This window comes from Artemia sp. Qi Xiang Cuo, chromosome 6 (assembly GCF_049724085.1).
Source record: "Artemia sp. Qi Xiang Cuo chromosome 6, ASM4972408v1, whole genome shotgun sequence".
NCBI classification, from domain to species: domain Eukaryota; kingdom Metazoa; phylum Arthropoda; class Branchiopoda; order Anostraca; family Artemiidae; genus Artemia; species Artemia sp. Qi Xiang Cuo.
In genome coordinates this window covers 1809110-1836509 of record NC_142799.1, presented here as the reverse complement: position 1 = coordinate 1836509, position 27400 = coordinate 1809110, and the positions used below count along the sequence as shown (strand labels likewise).

Here is a 27400-nt window from a genome sequence, read left to right as displayed (position 1 = left end):
CTGCCCCGGGCCCTGGGGGGTTGCGTGTCTGACCTATGAACTATTTTTGCCGAAATGACTATCGCAAAATTTTTATCGGATGGGTTTGGGGGAAAAGGGTGTGTGGGAGGGGCTAGTTACCTTCGGATATCTTTTGACTCTTAAAAAGTGAACTAGAACTTTCAATTTCCAATCAAATGAGCCCTCTCTGAAGTTTATACGAGCATCTCTTTCATAAGAACCATGTACGCCCTCAGGGCAACACATACAACACCTACCCCCGGGCCCTGGGGGATTGTGTTGACACCAGAGTTTTTGTTATCTAATTTTTGAATTATTTTTAAATAAATGGCTATCTCAAAATTTATAGCGAATGGGCTTTGGGAAAAGAGGGGGGGGGGGTAGTTGCCCTCCGATTTCTTGACTCTTAAAAAGTTAACTAGAAGTTTCAATTTCCAGTCAAATAAGCCTCTATAAAGTTTATACGAGCATCCCTTTCAGTTGCCCTGGGCGGCTGTGTCGATCCCCGGAGTTTTCGTTATATGATGTTTGAACAATATAAAAAAATGGCTGTGTCAAAGTTCTTATCGCATGGGTTTGAGGAAATAGGGCGTGGAGGGGGGGGGGGCTAGCTGCACTCCGATATCTTTTGAATCTTGAAAAGTGAATTATTCAATTTCGAATCGAATGAGCCCTCTCTGAAGTTTATACGATCCATAAGAACCATATATGCCCCCAGGGCATAACTTGCAAAGCCTGCCCCCCAGGCCCAGGGGGGTTGTGTCGACACCGGAGTTTTTTTTTATCTGACCTTTGAATTATTTTTAACAAAATGGCTGTCTCAAAATTTTTATCGGATGCATTTGGGGGACAAGGGGCATGGGGAGATAGTTACCCTCTGATCTCGTTCAACTCTTAGAAACTGAACTAGAACTGTCAATTTCCAATCAGTTGAGCCCTCTCTGAAGTTTATACAAGCATCCCTTCCATAACAGCTATATATGCCCCCGGGCATAACTTACAAGGCCTACACCGGGCACTGAAGGATTGTGTAGACCCGAAGTTTTCGTTATATGATCTTTGAACCATTTTGAAAGAAATGGATGTCTGAAAGTTCTTATCGGATGGGTTTGAGGAAAATAGGGCGTGGATGGTGGAGGCTAGTTGTCCTTCGATCTGTTTTGACTCTTAAAAATCGAACGAGAACTTTCAATTTCCAATCAAATGAGCCCTCCGAAGTTTATCCGAGCATCCCTTCAATAAGAACCATATATGCCCTCAGAACATTACTTGCAACGTCTGCCCCCGGGCCCTGGGGATTGCGTCGACACAGGAATTTTTCTTATCTGATCTTTGAACTATTTTTAACGAAATGGCTATCTCAAAATTTTTATCGAATCGGTTTTGGGAAAAAGGGCGTGTGCGTGGGGGGGGGGGCTAGTTGCCCTCGGATATCTTTTGACTCTTAAAAAGTGAACTAGATCTTTCAATTTCTGAAAAAATTTATCGGATGGGTTTGGAAAAAGAAGGTGTGGGGGGGGGGGGGCTTGTTGCTCTCGGATCTCTTTTGAATCTTAAAAAGTGAAGTAGAACTTTGAATTTCCAATCACATGACTCTTTGAAGTTTATACGAGTATCCCTTCTATAAGAACCATATTTGCTCCCAGGGCATAACTTACAACGCCGGGCCCTGGGGGGGGGGGAGGGGGCTGTGTTGACATCGGAATTTTTTATCTGACCTTTCAACAATTTTTAGCAAAATGGCTACTTCAAAAAAAAATTTGGATGCATTTGGGGGAAAGAAGGCGTGGGGGTGGGTTAGTTGCCCTCTGATCTCTTTTGACTCTTAAAAGCTGAACTAGAACTTTGGTTTTCCAATCAAATGAGCCCTATCTGAAGTTTATACGAGCATCTCTTCCATAACAGCTATATATGCCCCCCAGGCATAACTTACAACGCCTACCCCGGGCCCTGAAGTATTGTGTCGACCCCGGAGTTTTCGTTATATGATCTTTGAACTATTTTGAAAAAAATGTCTCTCTCAAAGTTCTTATCGGCTGGGTTTGAGGAAAATAGGGCGTGGAGGGGGGAGGGCTAGTTGCCCTCCGATCTCTTTTGAGTGTTAAAAAGTGAATGAGAACTTTCAATTTACAATCAAATGAGCCCTTTCCGAAGTTTGTACGAGCATTCCTTCCATAATAACCATATATGTCCCCAGAGCATTACTTACAAATCCTGCACCCGGGCCCTGGGGGGTTGCGTCAATACAGAAGTGATCTTATCTGACCTTTGAACTATTTTTAACGAAATGGCTATCTCAATATTTGTATCGGATGGGTTTGGGGAAAAATGGTGTGTGTGGGGAGGGGGGGCTAGTTGCCCTCGGATATCTTTTGACTCTTAAAAAGTGAACTAGAACTTTCAATTTCCAATCAAATGAGCCTTCTCTGAAGTTTATACGAGCATCCCTTTCAAAAGAACCATATACGCCCTAGGGCAAAACTTACAACGCCTGCCCCGGACCCTGGGGGTTTGTGTCAACACCTGAGTTTTGTTATCTGATTCTTGAACTATTTTTAAAAAAATGCCTATTTCAAAACTTTTAGCAGATGAATGTTGAAGGAAAAGGGTGTGGGGGGGGGGTCTAGTTACCCTCTGATCTTATACGAGCATCCCTTTCATAAGAACCATACATGCCCCCAGGACCTAACTTACAACGCCTGCCCCTGGGCCCTGGGGGGTTGAGTCGGCACCTGAGTTTTCGTTATCTGACTTTTGAACTATTTTCAACAAAATGGGCTATCTCAAATTTTTTTTCGGATGCTTTTGGGGGAAAAGGGGCATGGATAGGTGAGGGGCAAGTTGCCCTCCAATCCACTCTCAAAAACTGAACTAGAACTTTCAATTTCCAGTCAAATGATCCCTCTCTGAAGTTTGTAGGAGCATCCCTTCCATAAGAATCATATATTCCTCCAGGATATATAACTTACAACGCCTGCCCTCGGGCTCTGGGGGTTGTGTTGACCCCGGAGTTTTCGTTATGTTCTTTGAACTATTTTTTTAAAAAATGGCTATTTCAAAGTTTTTATCGAATGGGTTTGAGGAAAAAGAACGTGGAGGGGGGGGGGGGAGCTGGTTGCCCTCCGATCTCTTTTGACTCTTAAAAAGTGAACTAGAACTTTCAATTTTCAATCATATGAGCCCTCTTTGAAGTTTATACGAGCATCCCTTAAGAACCATACTTGCCCCTAGAGCATAACTTACAACGTTTTTGTTATATGATCTTTGAACTATTTTTAACGAAATAGGTATCTCAAAATTTTTATCGGATGTATTTTGGAAAAAAAGGGCTTAGGGGGGGCTAGTTGCCCTCCGACCACTTTTGAATCTTAAAAAGGGCTCTAGAACTTTCAATATCCAATCGAATTAGCCCCCTCCGAAGTTTATGTGACGACTTCTTCCATATGAAGTGCCTCTGGGGAAAAAAAAACAAACAAATAATAAAACATTGGAGCCGTATGGCCTCTACTATAGGCAACGCTATAGCGTTGCCTCTGATACGTAAAGATATTTCTTACGTGTTAGTGTGAAATCTCTACTATACGTTATTCGTATAGTAAAAATAACGTTCCAAAGGTGACTGTAGCTTGACTCCCACTGTTAGTAGGAGCAGAACTATGAAAAAAAAAATCATTAGAAGGTATGTTGTCGACCTTTAGTGCGATTTATTCTATGTAAAAAAAAATTATTGAACAACAAATTATAACATTCAAGTTTAAAATTTCTATAAGAGAAAGAAAGAAAATTAGCGTTGGACCACTTATTTTTTAGGTCGAAGAATGGTATCACTTGACTGGAGTGACTCCTGTTGGAGAGTGGGGTTCACTACGACTGAGAACGCGATATCTCCATGACCTTATAATGCCACCAGAGGAATATCTCCCTCTCAAAGACCTCCTTCTGGAAATGAACTTAGAAGTTGTTAAAAGTTTGGCCGATCTTTGCCATTTAGATCGAATACCTCTTGCCACGTCTCTGCTTAGAGTTTTTAGGTATCTATTTTAATTTAATTAATTTAACTTTGTGAGGCATTGAGTAGTAAATGCACAGCTCTTAACTGGTTGGTAATTACAACCCGTAGTTATCATGAAAAATACAGCTACCCACTGCCGAAAAAAAGGGTTATTGTTTCGTTTTATTTTTTATTTTCACTACGAAAATAAAAAATGGTCATCATATTGACCCTTGACTATAGAATCTTGAAGTCTTGAACTGGAATTTAAAAAATGCTAAAGAAAAGTCTCCGTTGGTGGGAGTCGAACTCTTTAGCCATCAGGTAACTAGCTGAAGCCCATACCTGTGGACTAAAACAGACACTGGGAAGTTTTTCACTGTGTTTTACTGATGACTTTACTTTTTAAGACAGGCATCAATAAACTCAAATAAATATTTTCAATATGGGATATTTTAATGGTAAGGAAATATATAGAAATATGCTAGCAGATCCGAGCAGTGCATCTTTGTTAAGCATAACTAATCCTAGTTATCATAAACTACCAACACGCGTGCGACCAATACTAGAAGTGAAACGTAAAATGACAGCAAAAAAACGCCTTATGTGGGAGTCGAAATCACGAACTCTCCGGCAACTTGCCAAAGCTTTGGCTAGTTACCAAAGTTCCATGTATAATTCTACATTTCGAGTATTTCTATTTTAAGGGAGAGCTAAATTGTTCATTGGAAGAGTATAGAAAATGGTGGAATATGTCCTGACAGGGGCATCGTTTGGGGGTGGCAAGAAGGGGCAGTTGCCCCCCCCCCTCCAATAATGTGAAGAAAAAATTATTGTACATCCCATGCCCTTTGACTATCCCGGATATAGACCCCCCTTGCCCCCCCTCCCAAATAAAAATGCTGGAGATTCGCCCCTGTGTCCTGATAATGTAAATTCAAGTATGATTAATTGGAGCTACAAAAGGTATTAGAATAAAAAAATGAAAAGGGTATAGGTCGTGGGGGTATGGCAAAAGTGATTCGGAAATTTGGTGGGTCCGAAGCTAGACTTCAAATATTTCTATACCTTCTGGCTTTGGAAAAACTACGGCATAATCCGTATAATAGAAAGATTGCAAAACAAAATATCGTAATAATAAACGCATTAACTTGAATTAGGTATGAATGAATGTGCACAGCGTCAGGATATTATGAGACTAGAAAAGGCTGTAGATTAAGTTCTAATAGAAGATAAGTGCGGCTTTCGTAAAGAGAAGAGGATGCGTTAACGGCAACTGTATGCTTAGCTCAATAATTGAAAAGAATCTGAATATTCCAACTCTTTAGTCCTGAGTTGTATAGATTTCCAACAGGCGTTTGTATGCATCAGAACTTCAGTGTGCCATTTTAACGACTGAGTGACGCTAAAAGAAAAACCTAACGTTTACTCTTTCGTGACTATTTTAGCATTAGAAAATGATTTGATGACTGGTTCCCGTCTAATTATTTTAGCATTTTCAACTCCTGAGTCAAGACAGAATAGATCTAGGAAAACTGTGTGTAAAATTTGTCATAATTATAATGAAACCTGCTGCCTGTGTAAGGAAAAATACTCGCTTGTATTGAGAAACATCCGTTGTATAATACCGTATGACTCTTCGGGGTTCAGAGCAACGTATATAGGCAATTATATAGATAGGTAATATTCAAGCTAGACACTATCTCTCGAAAATTTGCTATTTTAAAATGGCATTAGAAAATTTTGTTTTGTGAAATTCCAAGTTTATTAAACTTCAAGATGTCTATGGATAGTTGTAGGTTCTCGTTTGTCTTACTTTATAAATTTATAATAAATTATAAAATAGGTAATATAAATTATTAATTATTATTACAAATCATATATACTACTGTATTTACATAAATTCATATAATAAATAATAAAATTATTGTTTGTCAATCAATAAGTTCTACGAAAAACGTGGTTCAATCCCACTTTCTTGGGCCATAATTTAGTTTTGGGAAAACGGGGAAAAAAGGAAGGAAAAAGAAAAAAGAAATTTTCTACATGTGTTGTTTTTTGTCTTTTTCTTTAGATGATTTAATTTTTTTTTTCTTTTTTCCCCCCGCTGATAAAGGATAAGGTGTAAGAAGCTTACGCAACTGTGTTGGTCTTAAATGATTTAGTCGTTTGATGGACTGTTAGCTGTGGTTGTAGGATTTGCAGCTAACACTATAATGTCAACTGCTTTAGTAAAGGAAGTAGCTACTGTAAGGATGTGTATCTAGAAAAGCAAAATTACGAGATAAGAACGCGGTACTCCGATCACCTGACCTGACAATGAGCCTAATGTTCCAAGCTATTCTTTTATTCTGAAATTCTAACGGAAATAAAAACCGTTTTCTAAGTTCATGCTCTCATTTATGTAGTAGATTCCAAGAGCGTCTATATTAAATTATAATCTGAAAATTATTATATTCAAAACTGACAGTCTTTTCAACGATTTGCTTTCTGTCTTTTCTTCTTTTGGGCAAAGTCTAACTCTCAAAATAAAACTAATTTAACTCGTGCTATATCACATGGTCCCTCATCTTTGACTGAGAGGGGATGTTTACTTTGATTTTTTTTTTTTTTTTTTACCTAACCTAACTAGGTCATATTCCATCTGGTGAAAGCATGGATGCAATGCTTGTCAAATCTTATACATACCAGGTGGCAAATTTTTCCCTTTCTTGACAAATTTTTTTTGAAAAATAAGTAGTTGTTTATTCATTTTATCCAAAAGTCAAAATAATGAATAATATATAAGCAAAAAAAGCTCGTTAATGCACCATATAGTACCTTAGCCCCGATGGTTGGAGGTCAGAAATGAAATTCTCCCTTTTCTGCCGCGGCTTTCTCATCGTTGGGTGGTCAGTCAGCACCATAGCACCGTCACTTAGCCATCACTATTATCATTATATTTATCACTATTTACTATCATTATTAATATTTCGTGTTCCATATATTCGCTGTTAGAATACCTTCGTAAGCACTTTTCCCCTTCATTTTTCAGATCGTGATATGTTTGAAACTGTAGCAATGGCAAAAAATGAAGAGTGGCAGTGTAGCAGTAGATTTGCATAAAGAATAGCAATATACAGAATATAAAGACAAAGAATAACAGTAGGGTAGTAAGAGAAAAGTATCCATAAATTATTGAGCCATTCTTTGTATCTGTCGTTTAATGAAATATTTCGTTATGCTTTGAATGGGAGGAGGGTTGGCATCGGAAATTTTCAATAGATAAATTTGGACTGGTCATTCGAATGATTTATAGAATCATTGTTGGCTTGTGCAAGGAAAAGATAAAAAAAAAGCTCAAAATATTTAAATACTACCATTCAAAAATAAGAAAATTTTGTTTCGGGTTTATGACAATTATTTTTATTCCTTGGATAATTAGATACTTATGTTTTACTGTTAGTTTTAGTATTATTAGTTAATTACATTATTAGTTATGATAATTGTATTATATATTGAGCTTCAAGCGAAGTTAAATTCAAGCATAGTACCTTATCATTGCTTTGAGTCGAAATGTTCATGTTAATTTTTTCGTTTGTTCATTTATTTAAAAATAAAAGGTTGATTGATTGATTTTAAATTAATAATGTTGATTGTATTTAAACAACTTTGTTTCTATTCTTCGTGTATATTTTTATGTGTCTTTTTTAGTAAGGTTCTTTCGTTTATTATGGTTTATTATAGCTTATAGTGTTGAGATACCTAAAACGATAATGAAATAGTGAAATAGATACTATGAAAACGATAATGGTGAAAATAATTAGAAAAATAATAGAAGAAAATAATAATAACAAATTTAGGATTGAATAGAAGAAAGAGAATATAAAATAGAGAATAGAAAAGAAAACAAAAAAATAAAAATAAAAAATAATATTTGACTGTGGAGCTAACAACGTATCACAGCACATTGATTGAGCTAGTGAGCAAATAAAGAATAAACATTAAAACAAGAATTAAAAATATTTTTTGTAAATACAGGTGTGGGTTGAAGCCCTCGCTTCAACCCACACCCTAGAGCTGCCATATCCCCCCCCCCCTAGAGCTGCCATAGGTGTTTTCATACCTGAAAACCGCGATTTTCTAAAATTGGTTTTTAGTCGTTTCAAAATCGCCTAAGTTTTTGGGGCAGCACAACTTTCCGTCAGTATTTCCAAGCTGAATCCTGAAATTAGATGAACAATACTAATTAGTTAAATTTGACAGCGCATTCCGTTCGTATAAATTCAAATATTAACAACCTGTTAATTTCCAAAGATAACTAAACCTTAAAAGGGAAGCTACACCTTAAGCTGTTTGGTGCTAAATGTTTTTAGCTAATTTTTGGTTGATTTTACCCAACACTTTTTAAGTTTTGCACTCATTTCTACCAAAAACTGCATAACTGCATATAAAGGTGTGTTTCTCATTAAAAATTGAAATACGGATTTTCCCTTATATTTCAAGATATTTATGGTTGTGTAAGATATTTATGGTTGTGTCACCACGAAATATGGTTGTGTAAGCTTCCACTTAACTAATTCAAACAATCAGGTTTCATTTTCCCTGTCTTTGTTACTTTCACATTGGATTGATGCCCTGCTTGGCAATACGAGGCCTAGGGATTGATCCCTGCTGCGGCAAGGCTGGGCGACAGGCTTGCTACTTGTCCCTCTTAAAAAGACCGAGCACCTGAAACGTCGATGCGCCAGTAATGGGTCTGGAAGATCTTTATTTTATTTATTTTATTCTTTGTGCTTTAAAACAATCTTAACCCCCAGAAAAATATTTATTAGTAACAGTAAAAAAAAACTCAGTTTCAGTTTTTTTTTAGTTTTTTCGTTCTTCTGTAAAATATAAATTAATTCGTATAAAAATTATATCGAATTAATTTTTAGAGTGAATTAACTTAATTGTTTGGGAACTAATTTCATTTGGCAGCATAGTAGATTGATGCTCTTTTTAGCAATACTGGGCCCAGGGTTCCGTTCCTGGTGCCACAAGCTTGAGCGACAAGCTTGCTATCTTTTCCTTTAAAAAATGTTCAGCAACTGAACTGTCGATTCGACGACGTTTCAGTTGTTTTTCTTCAAAATCCATACCACAGGCAGGAAAAACAGGAGGTAGATAAATATCAGGTTTCCAAAATTTTCTATGTTCTCTTTTTTCGCTCATAGAAATGCTAGAAATTTTCTTTTGAAAATTTTTGTATTATACATAAAATTTACGTATAAAAGCTAGTAATGGCGTCATGCAAGTAAGGACCGTGTTAACTTGTTAAGGACCTGTACCGAGTTACCCCCCCCCCCCGCCCCCCAAAAAAAGATGTTTTTTTTTTACTCGTATTCGTAAAAATGAAGGTAAAAATTACTTAGTGAACTAAAAGTTATATTTAGTGAAAAACAAATTATATAAATGTTTTGTGAAATAAAAACTATTTAATGAAATTTTTTTTTACAGGCATGAGAAAAGGGAAGCAGATCTGCTGCAGAACTTAATGGAGCAAGAAATTGACCGAGAAGAGGAGACGTCAACATTGTTCCGAGCCGCGTCTTTGACAACAACCTTAGCGGATTTGTATATGAAGTCTGTCTGTACACCTTTTCTGATAGCAGCCCTTTCAGAAACTATACAAAGAGTTCTGGAATCAAAGCAAGCGTGTGAGGTAAGTGAGCTGTTTTTTTTTTTTTGTGTTTTTTTTTTTGCTGTAAAATATGTAACACAATGTATATTGTTATAGAATAATATTAAAAGAATTTTACTTTATTGCCATTTATTTACGGTGTCCGGCGTTTACCCACTCCCCCCCCCCGGAAACTACGTCCCTGCTAAAAGGAAATTATTCCCAAATATTTTCTCCTCACTAAAAATTCCCTCCGACAATTTCCCCTCCCCCTACAGAAAAATAAACTTGCTTAGACTACGGAGACTGTCTAGCAGAGAGCGATGCAACGTTTCCATACTCTATTGCAGAGCCAACTGGCAATATTCCAAATCGATCTTGGACTATTTTGCCTTCAAATGAGGGGGGATAATTACGGAGAATTATTTTTTTCTAAACGCCGATCGAGATTCGTTGTAATGTGGGGGGAGCTAGCCAACAGTTATAGACTCGGATGAAATCTCTTTCTGAAACGTTCTGGGTTAGTTTTTTATTTCCTTCTTTAATCTTCTTGGAGACTTAGCAATATTTGATTCTTTGTTACAGTCACCCGCACCAGAAGTTTGATTTTAGACTTCCGCAAAAGGTGTGAGTTCCACTAATAAATTTTAAATTTAGTTATGGTGGTACCTTCTTGGTGTCTGTTAGTGCACGGTGTACTTTAATGAGAAGTAGAAGTACGTGGTAAACTACCCAACTATACGACAAGTGGGAACTTATGCTCAAAATCCACCCAAAAAAAATATAATAGAAAAAACATACTGTAACGAACAAAATGCATAATCATAGGCAACGCAATAGCGCTGCCTAAGTAAAGAACGATGCTGGCACAATGTATTATTTATTTCTTTGTCTCTTTTACCCCAGGGCACTTCTTATCGAAGGAGTTGTCGTAGAAACTTCGAAAAGGGCTGATTCGATGGGAAATTGGAAGGGGTTGTGCCCTTTTTAATAGCCTAAAGTGATTGGAAGGCAACTAACACCCCTTCTACGCCCACCATTTCCGCAAATACATCCAATCAAAACTTTGAGATAGCTACTTTGTTCAAAGTAGTTGAAAGATTTGGAAATTTGTCTTTGAGGAGGACATTCTCCCCACAGCCTTCAGGGCAAGATTTCTAAGTTATGCTCTGGTGGCATATAAGGTTTTTGTACAAAGCTATGTTGTAGAAACTCCTAAAAAGGCTCATTTGATTGGAAATTCAAAGGCCTAGTGCCATTTTTGATAGTTGAATGTGATCGGAAGGCAACTAACCCTCCTCTCACGCCCACCATTTCCTCAAACACATCCAATCAAAATTTTGAGATAGCCATTTTGTTCAACGTAGTTAAAAGTTCTGGAAATGAGGTCTTTGAGAATGACAACCCCCCACAGCCCTAAGGGCTAGGGTTTTAAGTTATGCCCTGGGGGCATATAAGGTTTTTTTTTAGAAAGGGTTGTCGTAGAAACTTCAGAAAGGGCTCATTCAATTGGAAATTTAAAGGGCTAGTGCCCTTTTTAATAATCGAAAGTGATTGGAGGGCAACTAAACCCCCTTTCACGCCCACCATTTCCCAAAACACATCCAATCAAAATTTTGAGATAGCCATTTTGTTCAACGTAGTTGAAAGGTCCGGAAATTAGGTCTTTGAGGAAGAAATCCCCCCCCCTCCCAGAGCCCTAAAGGCTAGGGTTGTAAGTTATGCCCTTGGGGTATACAAGGTTCTTATAGAAAGCGGTGCTGTAGAATCTTCAAAGAGGGCTAATTCAATTGGAAGTTGAAAGGGCTAGTGCTCTTTTTAATAGTCGAAAGTGATTGGAGGGCAACTAACCCTCTCTCACGCCCACCATTTCCCCAAATACATCCAATTAAAATTTTGAGATAAACATTTTGTTAAACGTAGTTTAAAGGTCTGGAAATTAGGTCTTTGAGAATGACACCCCCCCCACAGCCCTCAGGGCAAGGGTTGCAAGTTTTGCCCTGGGGTCCTATAAGGTTTTTACAGAAAGCGTTGTCGGAGAAAATTAAAAAGGGCTCATTCGACTTGAAACTGAAATAGCTAGTGCTCTTTTTAATAGTCGATAGTGATTGAAGAGCAACTAACTCCCCTCTCACTCCCACCATTTCCCCAAACACATTCAGTCAAAATTTTGAAATTTTTTTTAATAAGCGATAGGAGTTGCCGGCACCTTGCCGGTAATTGCCGGTACCAAAGTTGAATGTACTACTATGAATACTCAATCTCCCATGACCAAGCTTTGTTGCAAAGAATCTCCACTGAGGAATTAAAAGAGAGAAGAAGATGTCAGTAGCAGTCAAGGCTGACGACGAAAAATACGCCCCCGAAACCGCACAAATAAACTCTATCACTTATATTGAATTAAGTCTCGGTATATTATTGTATTTGGGACGGCCCAAACAAACACACTTGAACTATTCATACGTTTCCCCAGGAAAAAAAAACCCTTTTATGTATGCAATATCTGGTTTGAATCAATTCAGATGTTTATAGGTTAGATGATTTCCTCATCCGGTTCAGTGATTCCCAAATTGTCTCGGCCTATTCGGCCTTTCCAGAGAAAATATTACTAACCGCCGTTTAGAAATTGTTTTTAATTTTAATAGCGATTCAACAGAAATATATGTGCATTAATGTTTCTACATTATTTTAAATATAATAAAGAAAGACATAAATTAGAAACATGGATGTTTGAAATTAAGAAACTGTTTTTTTGAACTCGGAATCAAACATTTCGTGGTAACGAACAGTAAGTAAGGAGCGACCCGGCTCAATAGTAACCGAAACTCTAAAAAACGGAATTTTGATACCAATAGATACATCCCAAGAATCAGATTTTAATGCTGATTTTAAATATATAAGCTTCATCAAAGTTTAGTCTTACCCATCAAAAGTTACGTGCCTGAGAGTATTTGCCTTATTTTCTGGAAAAGGGGAAAACACCCCCTAAAAGTCATAGAATCTTAATAAAAATCATACCATCAGATTCAGCGTATCCGAGAACCCTACAGTAGAGGATTCAAGCTCCTACCTGCAAAAATGTGGAATTTTCTATTTTTTGCCAGAAGAAAGATCACGGATGCGTGTTTATTTCTTTTTTTTTTCTTTTTTTTTCAAGGGTGATCGTATTGACCCATTAGTCCTAAAATGTCGCGGGAGGGCTCAATCGAACGGAAATCTAAAGCTCTTGTGACCTTTTTAAGTGACCAAAAAAGGGGCCCCCTCCCACGCTCATTTTTTTTCCCAAAGTCACCCGATCAAAATTTTTAGATAGTCATTTTGCTCGGCATGGTCGAAAAATATAATAACTACGTCTTTGAGGATGATTAATCCCCCACAGTCCCCCGGGGAAGGGCTGCAAGTTATGAACTTTGCCCGATGTTTACATATAGTATTGGTTATTGAGAAGTATACAGACGTTTTCAGGGGGATTTTTTCTGGTAGTGGGGGGGGGGGGGGTAGGGTTTACATGGGAGGATCTTTCCATGGAGGAAGTTTTTATAGGGGAAGGGACATTGCTATGAAGGGGGCACCGGATTTCCCAGCATTATTTTAAGAACGATCAGAAATTAAATAAAAAAAAAAGTTTTTCACCTGAAAGTAAGGAGCAACATCAAAAATTAAAATGAACAGAAATTATTATGTATATGATTGGATTCGCCCCCTAGTCTTTACCACCCTCTTTACAATAAATTTTTTTTAGTACTTTCATAAGAGCTATTTGTTATAATTAACGGTCATTGTGATAGGGGTCATTCTTAAAGAATTGTAACAAAATTTGAACTTTAGCGTAAAGAACGAGGTATTGACTAGGGGGCGAACCCCCCAATATACGTAATAAAAATATACGAATATAGAAGTTCATTACGTAAGTTAATTCGTAAGTTACGTATATTTATTACTAATAAAAACGTTCGTAAATAAAATTAAACAACTTTCGAGAAAGCCATTTAACCAAAAAAAAAATTAATATGCAAATTTAGTTTTGATTATTCATGTATGGTGAGCCAAAATCAAAACCTGCATTAATTCAAAAACGTTCAGAAATTATATAAAAAAAACAAGTTTTTTTAACTGAAAGTAAGGAGCGACATTAAAACTTAAAACGAACAGAAATTATTCCGTATATGACAGGGGCTGCCCCCTCTTCAATGCCTCGCTCTAAACGCTAGTTTGACTTTTTCTCACAACTCTATTTTTTAAAACAATAAAAAACTTTAGCGTAAAGAGCGAGGCATTGAGAAGGGGACAGCCCCTTTCATATACGGAATAATTTCTGTTCGTTTTAAGTTTTAATGTCGCTCCTTACTTTCAGTTTAAAAAATCTTTTTTTTATTTAATAGAAAGTTAACGTGTTTGAAATCATCTTATTGAGAAAGACGAAACTAGCATGCTGCCAGTTGTTTTGATAATCTTAGGTTCTTTTTCCGTCTGATGTAATCTTAAAGAGTGGCGACTCGTATACTTCGTTTTGAGTGTGCTATTTTACATTAATATGGATAAGAATTTTTGCACTTTACTAAAAAAAATATTAATTTTCTTACTTTTATAACTTTAATAAATCAAATAATATTAATATTTTGATTACTAAATATCAGTATGTGTATATTAAACTGACAACGCACATTCATTTGTGTTTTTTTCAGTAAAGTGCAAATTATGTTCTGGCCTTGGGACTGCATAGGGGTTTTGAGCCCAACGTATGTTAATTTCTGCTCGTTTTGAGTTTGACTCGGTTATTTGTTGTAATTTCTGTTCGTTTTGGGTTTCATTTATTTATTGATGCTGATTTGTGGTAGTTTCACGCTTGGTAGATTATTTGAATTTATTTTTGCTCATTTTTTGTTTAATGGAGTTTTTTACTTTTCTTTGAAAAACTTATTCTGTGGAAAAAGTTTTTTTTTAATTAATTTCTGTTCGTTTTTTATTGACATAGTTTTTTTAGGGAAAAAGAAAATAATACTTTAAATCTTTTCGTTTTTTAAGACTTTATAGTTTGGCCTGCTATTTGTATGCTGGAAAAAAATTTTCAGCAATTTTTAACAACATACACCCTTTTAAAAATCTGGACACAAATAGTTCTGTTTAATTTAGTTTCATACCTCCTCTAGTTGACCTGAAATGGAAAATTTGATACCATTCGCAAAAAAATCTGTTTACTTTCTTTGATAGCTTGGATACACTTACGCTATTTCGCTTTGGTTAGATTTTAAGAGCAGAAGTAGCCCCTAAAGTTTGAACATAATACCCTCAGTCGTTCTTGGGATACTGCTGAGATGCTTTATTTGGAATTAGCATTATATTAAAACATTTTATTTTGATTTAATCTTAAGGCAACATTTAGTTTTTAAACATAATGGGCAAATGGGAGAGTGGGCGTCGGAGGGTGGGTGTGGGAGGGGGATTAGTTGTCCTCCAATCACTTTCGACTATTAAAAAGGGCATCAGCCCTTTCGATTTTCAATTGAATGAGCCCTTTTTGAAGTTCTTACGAACTTTGAACCCAGACTAGGGCAGTGTAACCACTGCCCTGGTCTAAACAACAACAACAACAAAAAATAATACATTATACCCACATTGATCTTTACTATAAAAATGTCAAGCCTTCCAATCACTTTCGTCTATTAAAAAGGGCATTAGGCCTTTCGATTTCCAATCGAATGAGCCCTTTTTGAAACGACAACGCTTACTATAAACACCTTAAATGCCCCCAGGGCATAAATTACAACCCTTACCCTAAAGTCTGTTAGGGTGGTTTTCATCCTCTAAGACCTAATTTCCAGAACTTTCAACGACGTTAAACAAAATGGCCATCTCAAAATTATGAATGGATGTGTTTGGGGAAATGGTGGGCGTGAGAGGGGCGGTAGTCACTCTCCAATCACTTTCAACTATTAAAAATGGCCCTAGTCCTTTCAATTTCCAATCAAATGAGCCATTTTGAAGTTTCTACGACAAAACTTTCAATAAAAATCCTATATGCCTCCAGGGCATAGCTTACAACCCTTGCCCTGAGTACTGGGGGGGTCATTCTCAAAGACCTAATTTTCGGAACTTTCTACTACGTTTAACAAAATAACTTTATGAAAATTTTGATTAGATGTCTTTGGAGAACTGGTGATTATAAGAGGGGGGTTTGTTGCCCTTCAATCAATTTTGACTACTACAAAGGACACCAGATTCCTCAATTCTCAACTAATTGATCCCCTTTTGAAGTTTTGCGACAACTCTATCTATAAAACCTTTATATGCCCCCAGGGCAGAACTTACAGCCTTTGCCCTTGGGGCTCTGAGGGGTTTGTCATCCTTAAATACATAATTTCCATGACTTTCAACTACGTTGAACAAAATGGCTATCTCTAAACTTTTTGATTGAATGTTTTGGGGAAATGGTGGGCGTAAGAGGGGGGGGGGGCTAATTACTCTCCGCTCACTTTCGACTATTAAAAAGGGCAATTTCAATTTCCAATCAAATGAGCCCTTTTGAAATTTCTACAACAACTTTCAATATAAACCTTATATGCCCCCAGGGCATAACTTACAACCCTTGCACTGAGGGCTCTGAGAGGGATATCATCCTATAAGACCGAATTTACAGAATTGTCAACTACGTTGAACAAAATGAATATCTCAAAATTTTGATTGGATGTGTTTGGGAAAATGGTGGGCGTCAGAGGGGCGTTAGTCGCTATCCAATCACTTTCAACTATTAAAAAAGGTACTACCCCTTTCAAATTCCAATTGAATGAGCCCTTCTGAAGTTTCTACGACAACGCTTTCAATAGAAACTTTATATGCCCCCAGGGCATAACTTACAACCCTTTCCCATTGGGCTCTGGGGGGAGGGGTTTTCATCCTTAAAGACCCAATTTCCGAAACTTTCAACTACGTTGAATATAATGGCTATCTAAAAATTTTGATTGGATGTGTTTGGGAAAAGGTGGGCGTGAGAGGGGGGTTAGTTGCCCTCAAATTACTCTCGCCTATTAAAAAGGGCATTATCCCTTTGAATTTCAAATCAAATGAGCCCTTTTTCAAGTTTCTACGACAAAGATTTCAATAAAAACCTTATATGCCCCCAGGGCTTAACTTATAACCCTTGCCCTGAAGACTGTGGGGGGAGTGTCCTGCTGAAATGTGTAATATCCTGAGCTTTGAACGTCGTGGGACAAATTGGCTATCTACAAATTTCATTGGATGTGTTTGGGGAAATGGTGGGCGTGGAAGGGGTTTTAGTTGCGTTCCAATCACTTTTGACTTTTGAAAAGGACACTAGCTATTTCAATTTCCAATCGAATGAGCCCTTTTTGAAGTTTCTACGTCAACGCGTTCTATAAATACTTATATACCCCCAGGGCATAACTTACAACCCTTCCCCTGAGGGCTGTTGGGGGGTTGTCATCCTCAAAGACCTAATTTCCAGAACTTAAAACTACGTTGAATAAAATGATTGCAAAAATTTGATTGAAGAAATCTCAAAATTTTGATTGTATGTGTTTGGGGAAAAGGTGGGCGTGAGAGGGGGGTTAGTTGCCCTCCAATCACTTTCGACTGTTAAAAAGGGCACTAGCCCTTTCGAATCAAAAAAGGCTCATTCGAATTTCCAATCGAATGAGCCTTTTTTGAAGTTTCCGACAACGCCTTCTATAAAAACCTTATATGCCCCCAGGGCATAACTTACAGCACTTGCCCTGACGGTTGTGGGGGGGGGGGTCCTCCTCAAAAACATGATTTCTATCTGGAAGTCAACTACGCTGATCAAAATGGCTATCTCAAAATTTTGATTGGATGTGTATCGGGAAATGGTGGGCGTCGAAGGGGTGTTAGTCGCCTTCCAATCACTTTCGACTATTAAAAAGGGCACAAGCCTCTCGACTTTCCAATTGAATGAGCTCTTTTCGAAATTCCTATGACAACTTCTTCGATACGAAATGCCCTGCTCTAAAGGAAAAAAAAATAATACATTGTGCCAACATCGTTCTTATATGCCCCCAGGGCCTAACTTGAAACCCTTGCCCTGAGGATTGTGGGGGAGTGTCCTCCTCAAAAATATATTTTCTATCTGGAAATCAACTACGCTGAACAAAATGGCTATCTCAAAATTTTGATTGGATGTGTTTGGGGGACTGATGGGCGTGGGGGCGGCTAGTTGCCCTCCAATCACTTTCGACTATTAAAAAGGACACTAGCCACTCCGATTTTCGCGTCGATCGCCAATCGAATGAGCCCTTTTTGAAGTTTCTACGACAACTCCTTCGATACAAAGTGCCGTGGTGAAAATAAAAAACAAAATAAAAAATAAATAATACATTGTGCCAACATCATTCTTTACTCAGGCAGCGCGATTGCGCTGCCTATGATTCCTTAATGTATGTATTTGTGAGCGAAATAAAAGTTTAATAATTACTCGCCTGTGCCCATCATTGCCTCCCAGAATTGTTCCAAGAATGGTGGTGGTGCCCACTTTTGGAATCACTCATATAGTTTATTGATGCTAAAAATAATAAATATTTTGATTATCTATTTCTGTCGTTTATTATAAAACTTTGATTTTAGTTAAACCCGTCGAAAATCGACCCGAATGCCGATGCATGTGCCAATGCAGAGTTTCTGCTTCAAGTGTTAGATCAAGTAACGGATTGTATTTTTCTATCTGCCGAAGCTTGTCCCAAGTAAGTTTCGTTTATTTTTTTCTACCGGCAAAGAATTGAAAAAAAAAACAAACACCAGACCCGTAAAAAAATGCTGTTTATACAGCAAGTCTTCTGGCTTGTTTCATCTCTAAGTTTGATTTATCCGATATAATTTTGTTTTATCGGACAGATTGCTTTGATAGGATGTCCCATATACGCTTTCAATCCATGTGCAGAGTCTAATAAAATCTATATATGAGGTTCTCAGTGTTAAGTGTTTCCATCTGCTGATTGGCAGAGTAGCTTTTGGTGTATTCGTTTGTCTTATCACTTTTATAAATGGCTAGATAAAGAGATAAAGCTTTACAAACTGCTTGAATTTTTTTTTCTGTATAACTTGTTTTTCCCTTTATTTAGTATTGTTGCCAAATTTGAGGCATTTTGTCACTCTTTGAAGCGTTTTTGGTCGGAAATTTTCACTTTCGCGCTTGAAAAAAATGGTGTCTTTGGCTCAATTTTCGCTTTTATGTCTTCGCTATCTTAAACCAGCACAGCTTCTGCATCTGCTTTTGAGGCATTGGCGACACGCCAGTTTACTTTATTTGGCTTTAGCTCGACAATTTTATCACAAGTATTCCCACATACCTTTTCAAGAAATTCCTTTCTGAGACCGGGCTTGTCTAGGTCACGAGGAGGATTTTTCACTATAACTGCATACGATGGCTCTTCAGGATCATCTATATTAGGGGCAAGGGAGGGTATATCCGAATTTTATCGATTCATAAAGGTATCTAACTTGTTGTAGATCCGGGTCATTTGTCTTGTGAGAACGGCGAACAGTTTGCCATGAACATAGGGGATCTCAGCGGGTTCTGCAATGACAAACATCGAAAGATTAAATTTTTTTATAATACAGTCCTCAAAGACTCGAATCATTTCAATAACGTTGTCATACGGGTTTACTTTAATAAACACTCTTTTGCTGATTTTAGCATCTTCCCATAGGATCGTTTTTGCATCACTAATATCATCTTTTTTGAAAAATTCAATTGTCTTTTTAGCAATTTCAGCACTCCGATTTCCTGCCTTTATTGCTCTTTTCATAAAGTTCAAAATCGCATTCCAAACAAGCTTTTCAGACATTTCAAAATCTGCCCCGAGAGCAAATGATATTATTCTAATTCTATTATTCTCCAATATAGGTCACTGATAATAAAAATATTAATGTGAAAATCCAAAGAATCCACAGTTCCCAAGGGAATAGGGCCTACTCACTCAGCAAAATAATCCGCTTATATAAATTATAATCCTTTTGTCAATATATATATATATATATATATATATATATATATATATATATATATATATATATATATATATATATAGTATATATATATGTATATATATATATATATATATATATATATATATATATATATATATATATATATATATATATATATATATATATATATATATATATCTATATGTGGGGGAGATGGGACAAAGGTCTTGTATTTAGGTTTACTTATTGCTAAATCAAATCACGGTGACTCCTAGCTTTGTCTCTCAGGTTTACAGTATTTTAATCTGGATCACCGCGGTGATTATAGCAGCGAGAAGGTTTTTACATGCCCCAGCCATTTAAGCATTTGCCTCTCAAATACTTGGACTATCTGTTTTGGCTTTTCTCTGTCTACAGCCATGTCTTGATGCAGCTGATGCAACCTACCGCAAAATACTTGATAACTTCAATTCAGTAGCTTTTAATAACTACAGTAGTTTTTATTTAAGTTTCTAATTTATGGTGTTTCTTATTTGGGTTACCGTGGCCCTTTACGTAACTAAAAGATTTCTAATTTGAATTAACTTCATTCTTAATTAACTATCCCGAATTTATAGTATCTATGAATTGGATTCAAATAACGGTTATCGTAGCAAAGAGATTTTGATTTGGCTTGCCTTGGTTTTTAATTAGGTCTATATAATGTATAATTTTTCTGATTTGGATTATCCCGATGTTTGGCATTGCTAGTGAATATCTAATTTGTGTTATTGTAATCTCTAATTAAAGTCTTCCGGATTTATAGTATTTATAATTCGGCATGAATTACAGTTATTTCTAATCTGATCTCTTCAATTTGGATTACCTTGGTTTATAATTCAGTCTTCTGAATGGGATGTTTCTAATTTGGATGAGCGTGAATTACGCTTAACATAGCGATACGAACATAAAATTAAAATGTATTTGTGTAAAAGAATAAAAAAAAATGGTATAAACTAAGAGAACTAACTGGAGAGAAAAGAACGTGTTAACAAAACAGTTCTTACATCATAATATGCAGAATCATTATAGTTAACACATTTTGCATGCAGCTATCCTTTATCATCGCTTATTTCAGTGTTTTTCAGTTTTTCTAATACATTTATAATTTTGTTTTAATAGCTTTTTTTCGGTGTTGAATCATCCCTGAAACAGAGCACCCTTTACAAAATTTGTTTGTAGAGGACGTCGAAGTAATTGTAGTGGCGTTAGCACAAAATTCATGAAAAAAGTCTATTGACTAGAGACAGTTCTATGAAAGAATATATATAGGCCTATATATATAATCTTGAGTTGACAGTGCTGTATTTAGCAGACTTTTCAAAATTAAACAAAGGTTATTGTGAAAAATTGATGAATTTCTTAGAAAAATTGGAAAAACACTGAAATAAATGAAGATAAAAATTAGCTGTGTGCAAAATGTGTTAACTATGATTATTTTGCATAATAAAGCCCCGTTGGATAATGTTGGTTTATAATGGGCATCGAATGAGGGGCAGGGTCCTCTTGGTAAACCTGAAGATTTCCTTGGTAAGCTTGCGTCGCGCATTTGGGACCAAGAGATTCAGGTTTGGCTAACGGGGTCTGGAAAAGTCTAGTAACCTGCGTTTTTATAGACAGATTAAAGATGTGTATGGAGAGGAGGTTAATTTGAAGCTGAATCTACCGTGGGGAACCCTAAAGTGTTGGTTGCAGGCATGTGTAAATAACATACCACTGCGTAAAGGATGCTGGGAGTCTTATGATGAGGATGGCTCGGGGGGTGGGCGTGCCTGCCCCCTCTGTGGGGAGTTTGAGGATGGATGGACCATTTTCTGAGTAGATGCCAAAGTTCGGTGAATTTCAGTGATAAATTTTTTTGTGGGGATGTACTGCTGCTCCCAGGTGTTTTGGGGACTACTTCGAGGGACCCAATTATTGCCTTAGGTTGTTTTATAGAGAAAGGTCTGATGGCACTGAAAGAAGCTGTATTTTAAATTTGTTGAGTGTTATTGTTCTTTCTTTATTGTTCTTTTTGTTTATTTTGTGCATATGGACACTGGTTTTTAAATACAATCATATATATCTACGTATGTATTATGAAGTAAGAATTGTTTTATTAACATTGTTTCCTTCTCTCCAGTTAGTTCTCTAGGCTTATACCTAAGAAATAATATCCAGCTTACGCACTGACTGACTACATACTGAACTAGAAATAGGCCAGATTTAAATTCAAACTGTTTAAGCTACAGAAAGATGTTAATGTTAGGCACAATTTCAATTTTTTTCAAATTTCAAATTAATTTATTTAGCATAAAAAAAAATACAAACAAATTTACAGCGGCCATCTACAAAAACCCGAAGGTTTGTTTACGATGGCTGCAAATCCATTATTATAAAGCTCTACATCCACATAAAAACTATCTCTTTGCGGGGGAAAATCAGCATTTTAACTAAATCAACATAAAGAACATCTCCTACTCTAAAAGGATTACACTCTAGAAATCGAATTTGATAAATATCACATATCATCCTTAAAATATCCACTCAAAAAAAAAAAAAAAAAAAAAAAAAAAAAAAAAAAATGAGATACATCTAATTAAATCAACAATTACAAAATCAATAATTATCATCTAGGCTATAGAGCCGACTCCGTGCGCTTTGGCTGGGTAATTTCGCGAAAATGTGACCATTATCTGTCCAAACAATTTTCATACCAAACATTAATCAAATTCAAAAATCTAATCATTCAGATTATAACCCAAAAGGTAACGCTTCAATCTACTCTTGAGCTGGCTTACATTATCAACTTGTCTAATAGCATCCGGGAGGGAATTCCACACCCCCGGTCCCGCAAAACGAGGCAGAAACGCAGCACGTTGATTAGGGACTTACTATTGATAATTTCAGTCATTTTCCAGCAACTGTCCGTCCTACCCAGATTCTAACAATTTGGCAAGATTTTTGTGGAATTTGGTGTTGAGATTGGATCCCTATAAGGGGGGGGGGGTTAATCCCCATCCACATATAGCGCCGACCGTAGCTCAAGGAACGATTCCTTGTGCATAAATCTGAGATGGGAAAACGAAGTTCTCTTGCCAGTTCTGAGGCAAGATAACTTCGACATGTATATATATATATATATATATATATATATATATATATATATATATATATATATATATATATATATATATATATGAACTGCAGCTAAGAATATTAGTGAAAAAGCTTTATGTTTAATAGAAAGGAGAAAGGACTTGTACAAGAATTATCTGAGTGATAGATCGCATGAAAACAAAAGAAATGTAAAGAAAGTGGAGAAAGCATTGAAATATGAACTAAGGAGGTGTGAGGGGGAGGCCATGGATAAAATTGCCGAGGATTTAGAAGATGCAGCTAGACGGCATAATAGTAAAATATTGTACTGGCACGTTAACAAATTGAGAGGTAGTAGTCAATCCGGACTTGTCCTTGTTAAAGATAGGAATGGGGTGGCAATTAGCGATAAGGAAAAAGCTAAAGAGAGATGGGCCGAACATTTTTAGAATTTTCTTAACCGAGATAGAGTTGCATGAAAAAATATAGATGAAAATGAAAAAGTTTGTGATACCTTGGATGTGAAGGAAGATTTGTTTTGTGAGGAGGAATTAGCAACAGTACTAAAAGGATTAAAGAATAATAAGGCTCCAGGTGCTGATGGGGTAATAAATGAGTATCTTAAATATGGTGGCTCTGAGGTTAGAAATAAGTTATTGAAGATTATGAATATGATTTTTGAAAAAGGGGAAGTACCTAACGATTTTAGGAAAACCTTAATTAAGCCACTTTATAAGAAAGGTGATAAAAGTGAGTGTGGTAATTATCGAGGCATTAGTCTGGTCTCTGTAGGTAGCAAATTGCTTAGTAATATGATACTTTTTAGACTGAGAGATGCCGTAGACAAAGTTTTAAGAGAAGAGCAGTGCGGTTTTAGAAAAGGTAGAGGATGTGTTGACCAAATTTTCACTCTTAGGTTAATAATTGAGAAGTGCCTAAGTTTTCAAACACCTTTGGTCCTCAGTTTTATAGATTATGAGCAAGCGTTCAATTCTGTTGATAAGGAGAGCTTTAGTAAAGGTTCTATCCTCGTATTGTATGCCAGACAAATACATTAAAATGATTATTGTTATGTACGAGAATAACATTGCTGTGGTTAAGGTAGGACATGAGGCTAGTAGCTGGTTTTGTATTGAATCAGGAGGTTTAAGAGGGTTGTATTCTATCCCCATTTATGTGGATTATTTTGATGGACTTTGTTTTAAGGAGCACAGGAAAGGCAATGGGAGACCACGGAATCCAATTGGGAGGAAAAAGTCTCCTTGTGGACTTGGATTACGCTGATGATTTAAGTATCCTAGATGAAAGTGTGAGCAAAATGAATGAAGTTTTAGAGGTTTTGCGAGTTCAGGGTGCTAGAATAGGTTTGAAAATTAATGTTAAGAAAACTAAGTCACTAAGGCTAGGAATAAGTGAAGATGAAAAGGTGACGTTGGGTAATGTAAAGATTGATCAGGTGCGCAGCTTCACTTGCCTTGGTAGTATTATTAGTAAAGATGGTGGGAGCAGTGAAGATGTTAAAAATAAAATAGCCAAGGCTCAGGGTGTTTTTTCACAGTTAAAAAAAAGTATGGAAGAATAGGAAGATAAGTCTGCAAATCAAGATTAGAATCTTAGAAGCTACAGTGATGACAGTCGTCAAATATGGCTCTGAAGCATGGGCGCTCCGAGAAGCGGATGAAGATTTGCTAGATGTTTTCCAGAGAAATTGCTTAAGGATTGTTCTGGATACCCGGCTGACTAACCGTATGTGAAACAATAGGCTATACGAAAAATGTGGTTCAATACCGCTCTCTAGGTCTATAATGAACGAAAGGTTGAGGTGGCTTGGGCATGTTGTGCGGATGATGGATGACAGATTGTCGAAGATTGTTTTTTTCGGCCAACCATCCAGGACTAAACGGAAAGCAGGTCGTCCCCGTCTGGGGTGGGAGAACGTCATAAAGAAAGATTTAAAGGAACTGGGAACTTCCTGGGCGGATGTAAAAAGGGAGGCTTTGAATCGATTGGGGTGGAGGAGGAGTGTGCGTAGCTGTGTTGGCCTCAGGCGGCTTGGTGCTGCGATGAGTTGTTAGTAGTAGTAGTAGTATATATATATATATATATATATATATATATATATATATATATATATATATATATATATATATATGTGTATATATATATATATATATATCGTCGTTCGAGATTCTATCTGAGAGACGGATGCCCAGGATATAGCGCAGACACTTGTGGTTGAATATATTCAAGCTCAATGCTTTGGCTGTTTTCAGTGACCATGTTTTACATCCATGGAGGAGGACAGAGAGAATCATAGCTTCAAGCACTTGGAGCTTCGTGCGTGGCGATATTTCTCTCTGCTTCCAGAGATATTTCCGTAGTTGAAGGAAGACATTCCAGGCTGACGATATGCGGCTCCGGATTTCTTCTAAAAATTTCCCGCCAGTCATCATCAAAATAACTCTGTCTGGCGAGAAAGAAGCCAATGTGGCAACACTGAGAAGTGTATCGATACTACACCAATTCACATTACAGTCAGTGTTATTAAATCTTTGTCTCGCTGCAGGGATTCACTTTGAACGTCAATAGTTGGTGACTTCGTCAGAAGTGTAATTAAGCCAAGAAACAGAGTTACCAACTTGCATACTTTTCGTTTGAAATACACTCTTTTATATCTTAGAAGTGATGCGCAAGCAGCGGCAGCCGTGCACATGTAATTTTTTCACTTGCACTCTTTTTGAGCAAAAATCAGTGTTTTTTTTTGTTGTTTTTTGTTTTACCTTGATTTGTGCTCTTTTTAGACGTCAGCAGCTGGTAACCCTGGTATGTGCGCACACACCAACCTTTGTTTGTGTGCAGGTGTGTGAGTGTAACTCATCAAAAATACAGATCTAGATGTTATACAATCGTGTATTTAAATATTTTACATTAAAATCTCTCGCGACCCCAGAGTTTTTTACGCGACCCCATTTGGGGCTGCGACCCATAGTTTAAGACGGCCTGATTTATAGTGATCAAATCTTATCCTTTGTAACTGACCTAGACACCTAAAAATCTATCAAAACATACTTTCATAATTAATTTATTTTGATATCGCTGCACCGATTTTTAATGAAACTCAGCATTGTTTCTGGGGCTGTCTGCACTGATTTTGAGAATCAAAATGATTTCAATTCTGAAGATCCACCTTTAAGAGTGATTTTTGATGAAATGGGTCAAAAATAATAACTAGCTTGAATAGATAAAAAAACACTTTGATCGGACAGATCAAGGACATATAATAGAAAGATATTTTACCAAAAAAAAAGGATTTTACAAAAAAAAATTAGTTTGTAAGGAGAAATTTACTTTGGAGTTGATAATTGAATAAAATTTTTTTTCAGACTTAAGCAATTGTGTGTTTAATCTTTCTTTTATTTCCTGTCGTCCAACAGGCATACTTGTATTGTTCCATCATATTTTATGTTTATTTTTTACTTTTCTAAAATTAAGATCTATGTTCAACCATTGTCTACTATGAAGCTAAAGAGTTTGGTTTCATGTCTTATATATAATGCGTAAAATTATGTTAGACATTTTAAACCAATCGGACCCTGTCGACCTAGTTTCACCAATTTTAGATAAAACTAGCGTTTAATACATTTAGATCAATCTACTTTTTCGAGGTGTCAACTTTCAGAAGTACGCCGCATGACACTTGCCTAGCGTGGCAAAAGTGTGTCAGTCGTTTTTGGGAACTGTGGCATTCCTGGTGGAACTGTGCGGCACACGTGGCACTCTCAGATGTATACCAGGGTTTGGAAAGTTTGTGACCCCTCGTGCCTTTTTATACGACAGCTGGTCTGAATTGTTGCTTTTTTCCTTACTAGTTTTGTATAGTTTTCGTATGCATTGTTTATTTCTATATATTTACTTTTTTTTTGAAGAATTGTTAGATATATATGTGGTTGTTTACGCCGACGTGTTGCAATGAAGTGGCCAAATGAACGTCTAGTCAAGACACGTGTAGTTAGTGGCTTTATTTTCCTTCGTCTTATTTGTCCGGCTCTGCTGAATCCAAGACAGTTCAGCCTCATTTCAGGTAAGCCTTTTTCTCTGAAAGCTCTTACTTTCTTAATGGGTGTTCTTTGGCTTTCTGTCTTGTGAGATCAATTGGAAATTTATCCTTATTAATAGTCTTTTAATCAGGATTTAATTAATTACTTTATTGATTGAGCAAACGACGTAATTGACTTTATTCTCATTTGATGCTGCTGAACCTAATTTAGGACTTAGACTAGTCCTCCTGTCCCAGACAAGTCCTAGGAAATGTCGAAACTCCATTATGAGTTGAAGTAACGGAGCAGTTACGGTAATGCCCATCGGATTGGTCTACCTACTTGCTTACTTAGTTCCCGGCCATCCTCGTGGAACGTTTTGGGGCCGTTATATATCGCTCTATTTGGGGCGGTGCGTGAAAACGGAACAATGATATCGAAGTTTTTCATCCATCGTTTTCGTGGCCTACCTCGTGGACAAAGGCCATAGAAAGATCCTTCATTACTGATTTTCCGGAAATTACTTGAATCCATCCGCTTGATGGTGCCAATCCCTATTAAGTTTAATTGAGATCCAGTTGTCCCTTTTTATCAATGCAAATAACAAGAATGGTTCTCTTTCATCGCAGAGGCCCATTCACACTGAGGCAGACGTGA

The 27400-nt window shown here is 36.8% G+C and overlaps 1 protein-coding gene across 1 annotated transcript in view; it reads left to right on the top strand.

The window, feature by feature from the left end:
- The window catches only part of vap (RAS p21 protein activator vap), a 132993-nt gene that overhangs the window by 80747 nt on the left and 24846 nt on the right, over nt 1–27400 (top strand). The window contains exons 11-14 of the mRNA XM_089090453.1: nt 3811–4031; nt 9470–9674; nt 18228–18343; nt 26633–26787. Coding sequence (XP_088946579.1) covers nt 3811–4031; nt 9470–9674; nt 18228–18343; nt 26633–26787 — 697 coding nt within the window. The remainder of the gene's footprint in view (nt 1–3810; nt 4032–9469; nt 9675–18227; nt 18344–26632; nt 26788–27400) is intronic.